General features: G+C 43.8%; 1 protein-coding gene across 1 annotated transcript in view; it reads right to left on the bottom strand.

Annotated features, from left to right (window-relative positions):
* Window positions 1-207: 207 nt before the first annotated feature.
* LAMB4 (laminin subunit beta 4) overlaps window positions 208-12,225 on the bottom strand; it is a 109,419-nt gene continuing 97,401 nt past the window's right edge. Inside the window, exons 33-36 of the mRNA XM_049641329.1 lie at window positions 10,443-10,581; window positions 7,182-7,355; window positions 5,729-5,882; window positions 208-1,205 (exon numbers count right to left, since the gene is read on the bottom strand). Coding sequence (XP_049497286.1) covers window positions 1,066-1,205; window positions 5,729-5,882; window positions 7,182-7,355; window positions 10,443-10,581 — 607 coding nt within the window. The 3' untranslated portion in view covers window positions 208-1,065. The remainder of the gene's footprint in view (window positions 1,206-5,728; window positions 5,883-7,181; window positions 7,356-10,442; window positions 10,582-12,225) is intronic.

Raw genomic sequence — 12,225 nt, 5'->3', positions numbered from 1 at the left:
CTTCGGGCTCTGTGCTGACAGCTCAGAGCCTGGAGCCTGCTTTAGATTCTATGTCTCCCTCTCTCTCTGTCCCTCCCCTGCTTGTGCTCTGTCTCTCTCTGTCTCTCAAAAAAAAAATTAATGTAAAAAAAAATTTTTTTAATTACATTTTGAATTCTATGCATTTTACTCACGATAGAGTGATAGTTTCGTACATAGCGCAAATCCAAATACAGGACAAGCTAGCACATGCCATCCAGATTTATTCCATTCTAGTGTTAGAGACATTGACTTATTTTAACTTCATTTGCTTAAATTTATTTTACTTTATTGTGGTAAGAACATTTAATATGAGATCTACCTTCTTTTTTTTTTTAAGTTTATTTATTTATTTTGAGAGTGAGAGAGAGAGCACAAGCAGAGAAAAAGCAGAGAGGGAGAGGGAGAGAGAGAATCCCAAGCAGGCTCCACACTGCTAATGGGTAGCCTGATGTGGGACTGGATCTCACAAACCATGAGATCATGACCTGAGCTGAAATCAAGAGTTGGATGCCCAACCGACTGAGCCACGCAGGCACCGTGAGATCTACCTTCTTAACACACTTGTAAGTGTGCAATACGTTATCCTTGACTTACGTGTAATGTAAGGCAGAACTCTAGAACGTATTCACGTTGCTTCACTGGAACTTTATGCCCACTGATTAGTAACACTTTTCCCCTTGTCCCCCAGCCCCTAGCAAGTCATTTCACATTTAGTTTCGCTTGACTGAAATGATGATTAGTAAATAGAACACTTATTTAGATTTGTGCTTGCCATATGTAACAAATTATTTTTAGGTTATGAAAGAGAAAGGAAGGCAAGAGGAAAGGTTTCTCAAGCCAGAGGCGATTTCTCTGCTTCCCCCTTTCTATTCCATGCGGAACAGCATTGCCTGGGCCCAGCTCAGATCTCTGGCAAGGACCGGGCTCGGGACGGGGAGGCAGGCAGGACTGACCATTCCTGTTTCTCACGTTCAGCACACCTCCTCAGGTTTACTTGTCAGAAGCCAGAAAAGAAGGCACAGGTGATTCGTACTTCCCCTCTGCCTAACTGTAGCAAGCAGCGTATTTATTTTCTCGCTCAACAATCTCATTTTTAATGGCAACAACTTGATCTTCTAACTCTTTCAGTTGGTCAGCTTTTTCTTGTCTACTCAGATTCAAATCTTGGATCTTCTTTTCTAAATCTGAAACAAGAAAATGAAGTACAGGATGTATTTGGTTTTGGTCTGGTTTGGAAACTGGATACCCGCCTTATACCTTACACAGGGATTTACGGGTCTCTTAAAGATGTATTTAGCTTTGCGTTTTGATTCCACGGACAAAATGTTTATTTTCACCAGACTTCTTGAGGTTTTCACACAAATCAGGGCAGAAAAGTTGATATTTTTGTCTAAAAAGTAGTTTCTATCTAATGGCATTTATCAATGTCAGTCTAAAACGAGTTAGAATTCATTAGAAATGAAAAGACAAATGATGAGCCTTGATTGGATTTGGTGCATATTTCCAAATGTTTGTTCTTGCTGTTTTAACTTCACTTTTTTTTTTAATTTTAATGTTTATTTTCGAGAGTGAGAGAGACAGAGGGTGAGTGGGGGAGGGGCAGAGACGAGGGAGACAGAGAATCGGAAGCAGACCCCAGGCTCTGAGCTGTCAGCACAGAGCCCCAAATGGGGCTGGAACTCACAAACCGTGAGATCGTGACCTGAGCCGAAGTCAGGTGCTCAACTGACTGAACCACCCAGGCGCCCCTGATGAGGAACTTCTTAAAGAAGGAAAATAAATGTCCTGCTTCACCTGGACAGATCACACCTGGGTGATCGGGTGGCCTGGGGGAATTGTCACACTAGCCTGGAGCGTGTGTCTAGAGGAAGGAACCAGAGTGCTGAAGACATCTGAAATGTGGGTGTTTTTTGTCATCCTGAGGAAACAGAATGAAACCAGCAGGTGAAAGTTCCAGGAAGGAAGATTTTGTCTGATTTATAAAGAACTTTCTAGCAGTCGCAGCTGTTCAAAGAAAGAGCTGTTATGGAAGGTGGCGAGCATTCTGTCTCTAGAAACTTAAATACAGGTCACTTGGGAATGAAAAGGAGATCCAGCACTGGTAGGGGATTTGTTCTAAAAGGAGAAAAGCCCCCTCTGTTTCCGCCACATAAGTGAGTGAGGCTATGCGGGTTACTCCTCGTTTGCCTGACCACATCCATTCTCCGTCCTGCTCTGTCCTGGAAAGCTGGCCTCAGTGGGTGACATCATCTGGCTCCCTTGATCTCTGGGTCTCATTCACACTTGGCCCCTGGACAGTTCTGGGAAGTGATGGTAGGGGGAGGGGGCGGGCGAGCAGACGGTCCCCGTGGAGAAGCAGGCTTCTGGCAGTTTATGCATCTGTCCGCCCAGCCTGCAAAGGTGGCCCCCCTGCCTCTGGCTCCAGCCTTCATAGAGCTACTTCAGGGCTCTGGCCCTCCTGCTTCCCCTGCCCCTTCAGGCCCAGGGACACTGATGGCTTCTCATTGCTGCCTGTCACCAGGTACCTCCACACCCTTAGCAGATTCTCTGAATTCCTGGGTGGTTTTTAGAGTTCCTCCTATCAAGAAGCAGAGGCTATCTGCCCTCCCCCCTCAAACCAGGTCCAGCACCGCATGTTGTTTTGACCAGTATGAAGGGAAAGAAACGTACAGGACCACAGGGGCCTTGCAGTTTCTGTGCTCATTCTCATGGAATTCAATACAAGCAGCAGTAAGGCAGCCTGGGATAAAAGACCCTGGAGAAAACGGTCCAGTATCTCAGTCAAGCCCGGCCCCAGGCAGACTAGCCAGCTGACCCAGGAGCTGAGAGCACCTGCTTGAAGAACTCAGGACAGACCCACAGAACAGCCACGCAGAAAGCCACAGATAAATAATGCACGGCTGCTGTGTTAAGCCCTTAAATTTGGGAGTGCTTTGTTACACAACAAATAGATAACAGAGCCCACTCTGTTTATAAGTATGCGATCCAGGGGCATCTGGGTGGCTCAGTCAGTTAAGCATCCGATTTCAGCTCAGGTCATGGTCTTGCGGTTCGTGGCTTTGAGCCCCGTGTCAGGCTCTGTGCTGACGGCTCAGACAGAACCTGGAGCCTGCTTCAGATTCTGTGTCTCCCTCTCTCTCTGCCCTTCCCCCACTCATGCTCTGTCTCTCTCTCTCTCTCTCAGAAATAAACATTAATATATATATATATATATATATATATATATATATATACACATATATAATCCAGAATTCTACCCAGGTGTGCTTCCTATTTCTCGCTGGGACCCTGAATGACACAAAGGACTATAAAGGGACCCTGGCTGTGGACTGGGGTCCATTCTCACTCAACCTTGACCCTGCCAACGTAAATAAGGGCTCCCTTCTGGGGTCCCATGGGCACTTCTTCCTAACAGGTACGACCAGAGCACAGCTGTTGGGGTTCAGACCCTTCTCGAGTGGCAGAATCAGGAAGGTGGCCAAACCAATGTCTTCTTTTCCTACCTTGTTGAGCTGTCAAAACAGCTCTCAAAACAGAGCCAAGAAAGTGGAGTGTGTTATTTTAGACTTCTCTTAGAAGGCCCCTAACTTCTCTTCCAAGCAAATTTCAAAAACTGTTGAGAGTTTGAGGCTATGGGAATACGTGGAAACAGTTTGGGCCTCAACATAAAACACAAGACAGAAAATGTTCTCCCCACGTTTTTGCTCCTACAGTAAGGACGAAGTTGTATGAATAACAGCAACTGATTTTCATGGTATTGCTTATGGAGGGCACAATAAAAACCGCTCTGTCTTTTTGACTCTTTCCTAGTTAATTTCTTCTCAAAATTGTTAGGAAAATATGGAAAGTGAAAACTGTGTAAATTACATAAATGTAAAAGATGTAAATTATATAAACAATTACATTAATAGAAAAAGTAGCATTTTCCTCTTTACTCTCCCCCTCCCCAGAGATAATGAATGGTAACAGGGTGGGATGTATTTTTCCTGACTTTGGCCCACACCAATGGTGTGTTCTCATTTTGTTCCCTGTCATAGTGGGAATATAAGTGATTCTAAGGCCAAAGACTCATTTTATAACAAAGAAGCATTATACAGGAGGAGTCTCGGTTGTTTGAATATTTTGAGAGTTATTTACATTCCAAATGAATATGATTCACTTTAAAGTTTTGGAGACAATACAAATACAACCAAAAGTGAAACTAGACCACTCATCATTTGGTATTTCTTGATGATTTAGAAGCAGTTAAGGGCATGATGACTGCCTAGAAAAACCATGAGTACAAGTTGTAGGGGAAGAAGATTCTGATGAACTTTCTGACTGTATGCATTCTGTATTTACTACACTTTGTGCGCATCTAAATGTCCATTTTTGATCAAAATCCTTGTCTGGACTATGATTCCTTCTAGAATGCTGCCTACAGATCTCTGTAGGATGACCAGTGCCTTGGGGTCTAGATCATATGGACTCCAAAACAGTTATTTGCATGAGAGGGGAAAATAGGAAGCATAGGTTAGGACGGGGTGTTTCAAGTTTCTCAACATCCACACTACTGATTCTCTGGGTAAAATAATTGTTCACTGTGGGGCTGTCCTGTGCATCATGGAATGATTACCTGTGCCCCCGGCCCCCATCCACTAGATGCCGGTGGAACCCCCTAGGTGTGACAAGCAGAAATGTTTTCAGACGTTTTTGTCCCCAGGGAAGGAGATAAAATCACCCTGGGTTGAGAAACAGTGGGTTCGGAAAAGGGCATTTCAGGTTGACCAAAGGCCATGCCAGTTTGTTCTGATGAACACAGAAATGCAGGCTCGATGATACCCTTTGAAGTAAAACCATGCAAGTGGCTTGTTACACTGCGGTCCCCAAGGCACTGACCCCATTCCTCCTTCCTTTCCTCAGTGGACTCATATGTGGTTGAACTGTGTCATGATCAATTGGTATACATTCTACCAGGGAAGTGCGGCACTCTGTTATTGTCACATTGGTGGAGCATGTGATAGAATAGAGAGAACTCCCATATAATCCAGCAATCCCCTTTCTGGGTATCTCTCTGAAGGAAATAAAATCCATATCTCAAAGAGGATATCTGCATTCCCATGTTCATTGCAGCATTATTCACAATAAATAAACTATGGAAACAACCTGAGTGTCCATTAATGAATGAAGAAAATGTGTGTGTGTGTGTGTGTGTGTGTGTGTGTGTGTGTAATTCAGCCATAAAAAAAGGAGGAAATTCTGCCATTTGCAACAACATAGATGAACCCGGAGGACATTATGCTAAGTGAAAATAAGCTGGAGAGAGAAAGACAAATACTATATGATCTCACTCATAGATTCATGTGGAATCCAAAAAAAAAAAAAAAAAAAGTTGAACTCCTAGAAGCAGAGAGAATGGTGGCTGCCAGGGTCTGGTGGGTTGGGGAAACGGGGAGAGCTTGGTAAAAGGGTTCAGTTTTAAGATGAAAAAGTCTGGGGATTGCATGGTCAGTGCGGTGCTGTCTAGTTAATAATATTCTATTGCATATATGAGTAGATGTTAAACATTCTTACCATAAAAAGTATGCGGGCTGCTGTTGATTAACGTAATTGTGGCGATCATTTTACAACATATATGCCCATCAAATTGTCACAGTGTACACTTTAAATATGGACAATTTCACCTGCCACTTAGACCTCCAGAAAGCTACAAAAAAGGAAGAAATACCTGCTATTCTTCTTATCTTGTCTTCTGTATCTATGGCCAGTTTTTCTGCCGCCTCTTTCAGCTGTTCCACTTTACCTAATGTTACCTTTGTCAGTCCTGTGGCACTTGTCTTATGCTGCAGAACAGCATATTGGTTGTTTAGCTCTGCAAACTCCTATAACAGAGAAATGCTCCCATCACCAGAAAATATTTATAAAGCGTGTATACGGGTGTGATAGTTGCCTGATACCGTTCACAAAAGGGGCAAGCGGAAACCATGATCTGGTCAATATGCTGGAGTCACCCTGATATTTCCAACAGGGCTTTTATTTGCAATGTTTTTTTTTTAGACTGAAAAAAAATCCTCAGCTTTAGCTAATTAAACATAAAACTGCTTGGTTACAAAATAGCAATGTTAATTCCATGTTAAGGCAATGATTTAGGAAGCACCGATTGTTTGTGCTAAACTAGCTAAGGTGGGAGATACAGAGGACAGAACTGACGCAATCCTGCCTTTGACAAATCTTTGGTTCAGCTGGATCAGACAGCTGCCTGTACAGGATGAAGGGCAGAGTGAGTGGCAAAGATTTAGTAGCAACGATACGTTATTTGGCTGGCAAATAGGTAAGAGAGAAATGAGGCAGGAAGCGAAGTATATATGTGTTAGTGTCCAGAGCTCCCTCAGTGTTAGAATGGACATCTCTGGGGTCAGCTCGCGTGGCTGACAGTCTAGAATGTTAAATAGATGAGTGAAGGCCAGGAAGGCCCCATGGAGATGGGGAGGGGGTGGGCGGGAAGTACCTTTCTCGACTTCTGTTCATAGAAAGTGTGCTCAAGTCCCAAGTGGGGGGCGGGGCGAGGGGGGAGTGACCCTGCCCATTAGAAATTAAAAGCAAGAGAACCGACTAATTGTAAAAACACTTGAACATCTTTCCTTTGTGTAAGCTACTCTATTAATGCAGCCAACCAGAGATATCCTGCTAAGAAAATGAGTTGATAGTTTCTTTCAGCAAACTAGATTAGTAGGGTATTTTCCACAACTGTTTAATTAACTCACTCTGACTTTTGTAAAATGATCTGTTCTCTTTGGCAGGTGACTTTCACTTGTTTTCATTATAGGTTATGTGATTTATCTAGAGTAAAGGGTAAATACGCCCAAGATAGACCCACGGCACAGACTGTGAATGTTTGGAAGGGAGGGAAAAATAGACCAGGAAACCACTAGAAGTACTAGGAGGAGTAGATGAGGGGGAGGAAACACTCCTAGGATGGTCAAAGGACGTTTGTCTTCCCCGGAGACAGCCCTCCGTTACAGAAGAGCCTTCATGCCCATGGGAATCCCGACTAACACACACCACTGAGCAGGGTCCAGCACTAAGGGAACTGCTGACAAATGGCACCATGAGGTGGGGTTAAAGGATTATCCTTCAAAGAAGCACTGTCTGCTCTTGGTGGCACTGGTGGGGCCACTGACCTGTTCAAGGCCCCCAGCTTGGCGTTGGGCCGATGCAGCCTGAGCTCTCACGCGGGCTGCTCGCCCCCTGTTCCTTTGCAACGTGGTCCGCAGCTGGGAGAGTCCAGCTTCCAGCACCGACTGCTGCTTTGCTGAGTCCAGCTTGTTCTCGGTGTCCTTGGCTTCCTTTTCAGCCTGTTGTCGATTGAAAGACCAGAAAGGAGAAAGTCTCTTCGTGTAACAAACCACACAAAAACAAATGATCTAATTATGCCCTTCAGAAAATAAGCTAGGTGTGAAGGGAAAGTAAATCATTCCTTCAGTTTTTCAGTTCCACCCAAAAGAAAGTTGTAATAAAATATTCCTAGACATACGCGTGGGTGTGAAAGCAAATATGACCCGTATCTACGCACTTTCCAGCCCGTTTAAGAATAAAGCGCTTGCCAGTGAGTGAAGACCCTCATCCCATCCCTTCTGTCCCCCTAAAGGGAACCACTTTCCTGAATCTAACATGCGTCACCCCGTGTATTTCTACATGCTTTTTTACTATTACAAAGTCGGTATTTTTAACACCTGCGGTATTTCTTTTTTTTTTTAACTGTATGCAAATAAATGATACTGTCTCTTTCTGCACCTTAAATTTTTAATTCAAAGTTATGCTTGTATACTTCATCTTGGCTAGTTTGCATAGCTCTTGTTTATTCCGTTTTAGCAATTTAAAGCATTCCATTGTTCGGATATACAATTGATATTCCTATTCTCCGGTTATTTATTGCAGGTGGCTTCTAATTTTTTTCCCCCTTACAAACAATAATGAACATCTTATACTTGTTCCGTGTACTTATTTGTACTTATTTGTACTTATTCCGTGTACTTGTTCCTTATACTTATTTCCGTGACTACATTTGTCATATATAGAAGTCAAATCTGACTGGTCATCTGTTATATCCTTTTTATTTATTTATTTTTTTGGAGTGAGAGAGCGTGAGTCGGGGAGAGGGGAAGAGAGAGAGTCTTACGCAGGCTTCATGCTCAGCCCGGGGCTTCATGCTCAGCCCGGGGCTCAATCCCACGACACTGGGATCATGACCTAAGCCGAAATTAAAAATTAAGAGTTGGATGCTCAACCGACTGAGCCGCCCAGACGCCCCTGTTATCTCTTGTATCTCATTCTTTGGTCGTCCTTTCATGCCTTCTTTGATTTTCCCAAGCATAATAAACATTATGATTTTGTATTCTGTATCCAATGATGGTATATCCCCAGTCTCTTGTGTTCTGATTCTGTTGTTTACTATTTCTGATGACTCTTGCTTGAGGCAGGCAATTTGTTCTTTTATGTGTTTGGGGAGAATTTTTTTTGAGTCTTTGTTTTAAGGTGAATTCCCTTGTTTGTCTCTGCCAGGCATCTGAGGGCAGCCCAGGACCACCTTAAGGGACATTTTCAGCTTAGGTTGTGGGGGGCCACACAGGTAGTGTGAATCTGACCCTCAAATTCCTGTGAAAGCCAGCTTGGGGGTAGAAATTCTTAGTCAAGACTTTCCTTCCCTACAGCCCCAGTGTCTTACTGGGGCTGCCCTCCCAGGGTGTGTGTGTGTGTTGGGGGGGAGAGGTTTAACATTTCACTGAGAATTTTGCCTTTCCATTTGGGGTCTTATTCTCTCCTTGAATGGGCTTTGTTTTCTGTCTCTTCTGCCTGGTGAGCATTAAGACCAACAGCTCTCATGCACCAGGGGTTGGCAGATACACTCTGCCCGCCGTCAGGTTCATGCTTTATTACCTCTCTGGCGTCAGACTTCCCTGTCACTGTTGGCCTCTGAAGAGTTCATCCATTTCTTACTAATTCAGCTGTGTATTAAAATAAAAAAAAAATCCTATGCAACATTTTGGGTATTTTTCTACTAGGAGGGCTCCTTGGGGTCCCAGGTGCACCATATTTGTAGAAATAGAAGTCCCTTGTTGTGCCCTTGGACACACGAGGAAATTTTTCTAGAGTACAAGTCTACGGACTGTTTCCGTAAAGGACCAGGTAGTAAATGTTGTGTGCTCTGTCGTTCATAAAGTCTTTATTACAACTATGCAACTCTGTGCCACTGTAGCACAGAAGCAGCCACCGACAGTGTGTGGCTGTATTCCACTAAGACTTCATGATTTGGGATAAAAAAAAAACAAAAAACCAAAAAAAAACAACAGTTAGTGAGCCCATTTGGCCCGTGGGCTCTATTTCGCCATCCCCTGTTCTAGAGTATATGCCTCGAAGGGGAAATCCTGGAGCCCTTCTTTGGTTTCTCTGCTGCCCAATATTTGCAACCGGTTCATATCCAACCCTTTTACTTCCTGGTGCACTGCTTCCTGTTCTGTCTGTTTCTGCTTTTCTTTTCAAATTGCATGTATTTACCTATAAAGCCCGGCTGCAGAGCAGAGACCGAGGAACCAGCATTCTATGGAGAAGGGAATAGACTGGAGAGTGGAGACTTGGAGGAAGACACTTCACACACCTTGGGACTAGGTCCTGTCCTGTCCTCCACTGCTAGGTTCCTCTCCCGGATCCATTCTGTGGGTTAAACCATGGCTTTGCACCCTGTCCCGTGCTCTGGACGGGACACTTTCTTTAGGGTAAGATATTCTTTCAGTCTTAGGATAGTCTGATGAGCTCTCATGCAAAACCTGGGAGTTACAAAACCCTGGCAACAATTAGCTTTATTTCTTTGCCTCATGAGCTTTCACAAGTCTATGGCTTTCCCTGGAATCAGAAGGGATTAAACTCCGGCCTCAAATCTACCTTTAATAAGCTGCGTGACCTTAGGCAGGTCACTTAACCTCCCTAAGTCTCAGTTTCCTCATTTATAAGCAGACAGTAGCACCTGCTTCTTCCCCCGGGAGGGGTCAAGAATGAATGAAGTGATACTGTGAGAGCTCCATAGAACACTGGGGCGCCTGGGTGGCTCAGTTGGTTGAGCATCTGACTTCGGCTCAGGTCATGATCTCACGGTTTATGAGTTCAAGCCCTGCACTGGGCTCTCTACTCTCAGCACAGAGCCCATGTCAGATCCTCTGTCCTTCTCTTTCTGTCCCTCCCCAGCTCACGCTCTCTCTCTCTCGAAAATAAAACATTAAAAAAAAAGAACATCAATTAAATGCATAAAGCCACCATCATTTTATTTTATCCTAAAATCATCCTATCAGATGGGTTAGGGCAAGCATCACACTGGCACAAAAAAAACCCATGCTGTGTCCACATTCAAAATTTTTTTCAGGTTAGTTTCAAAGAGGGTACAGAAATACCTGCACAGTGTTCTTTTTAATTTTTGTTATCTCTGCAGTCAGCTGTGTGATGGCAGAATTTATCCGTCCTTGGGTGGTTTGAACTTGTTGCAATCTATTCAGCGTTTTGTCAAGATTTAATAGAACATTTGCTGCTTTTCTAAGGTAAGATATTAATGTGTCAGATTAGATAAATATACAATTATTCATTTATTTCACCTTGGGAGTTCATTGGACTCAACGGAAAAACTTGGCTGAATTATTTATAAAGTAAATTTAAATTACTCTTAAGCGAGGCAAAGTGCGGAAATCTTTATTTTGAGAAATAGGTATCTTTACATGCCAATAAGAATGCACATATACACATATCAAATAGATACGGATTTCGGCAGATATGGAAATCAATGACACAGGCCTTGTTCCTTCTCGATCTGTCATAACCAGAGAGGCTTGAGGACTCTCACTGCCCAGCTTTGAACAAAATAACTCTCCTCAGCCGATTCCAGTTCCCTGGTTTGTCAAACTTAAGCACTACTCTCTAAATCCTCACCGGAGTGGGGGTGGGATAGTCAAGAGACTCCACAGACAGCAAAGAGAACTAAAAGCCCTACGTTTTCAGGCTGTGTTTATTCAGGTTTATTTAAGCTTCACTGACATCCTAGCTTCCAGGGGCCCAGTCAGAGGTTAAAATCACAAGCATTCCAAGTGATAGTCTGTTTTACAGAAATAAGCTCACCTCTAGTCAACAGTCAGCAGATACTTAGATCTGTGGGCTCAGAAGCACCTTGGGAAGAATGTACCAAGCGAGTGGAATATCAGATAGACCTTTGCAGAGGCAGAATCACAAGTGCGTGTGGACCAGCAAGAAAACCTGACTTGCAAAAATTCCGCCTTCCCCATGCAACCCCACCTCTCCTAGTGGAATCTCTCACTCACTTTTTAAAAAAAGGCTATTTTTTTAAAACAGTTTTGGGTTCACAGCAAAATTAAGCAGAAGGTCCAGAGAGGTCCCTTATGCCCCCTGCCCCTCTCCCCCACCCCCCCGCGGGCACAGCCTCCCCAGTTATCAACATCCCTGCCAGGCTGGTACATTTGTTAGCATTGACGAACCCACATGGACACATCATAGACACTGAAGTCCATAGTTTACATTGGGGCTCACTCCTGGTGGTGTCCATTCTGTGAGTTTGGACAAACGCACAATGCCCCGTATTCATCATTATAGTGTCGTACGGCATATTTTTACTGTCCTAAAATTTCTCTCTGCTCCACCTTTTTTTTTCATTCCTCCCCTCAACCCCTGGCAACTACTCATCTTTTTCACTGTCTCCACAGTTTTGCCTTTTCCAGAATGTCCTTTGGTTGAGCCATACAACATGTAGACTTCCCTTTCTATAACTTCTTTCTCTACAGTTACTGGAGGGGCTCAGGAAAGTTCTCCTAACACTCCCTGACCACCGTATCTTTTTATTATATTCTTTTTCCTTCAGATTTTAGAGAGAGAAGCAGAGCGTACACACATGTGGGGGGGAGGGGACAGAGAGAGAGAGAGAGAGAGAGAGAGAGAGATTGAATCTTAAGCAGGCTTCACACTCAGTGCAGAGCCCAACATGGGACTTGAGCCCATGACCCTGGGATCATGACCTGAGCCGAAATCAAGAGTTGGATGCTCAACTGACTGAGCCACCAAGGCGCCCCTCTTTTTCCTTTAGGTTTTCAATGTAACTGCTTATTAAATTTAGAAAATATGAAAAATTAGAAGAAGAAGAAGAAGAAGAAGAAGAAGAAGAAGAAGAAGAAGAAG

The sequence above is a fragment of the Panthera uncia genome, chromosome A2, assembly GCF_023721935.1.
Source record: "Panthera uncia isolate 11264 chromosome A2, Puncia_PCG_1.0, whole genome shotgun sequence".
Classification (NCBI taxonomy): domain Eukaryota; kingdom Metazoa; phylum Chordata; class Mammalia; order Carnivora; family Felidae; genus Panthera; species Panthera uncia.
This window is presented reverse-complemented; position numbering and strand designations above follow the sequence as displayed.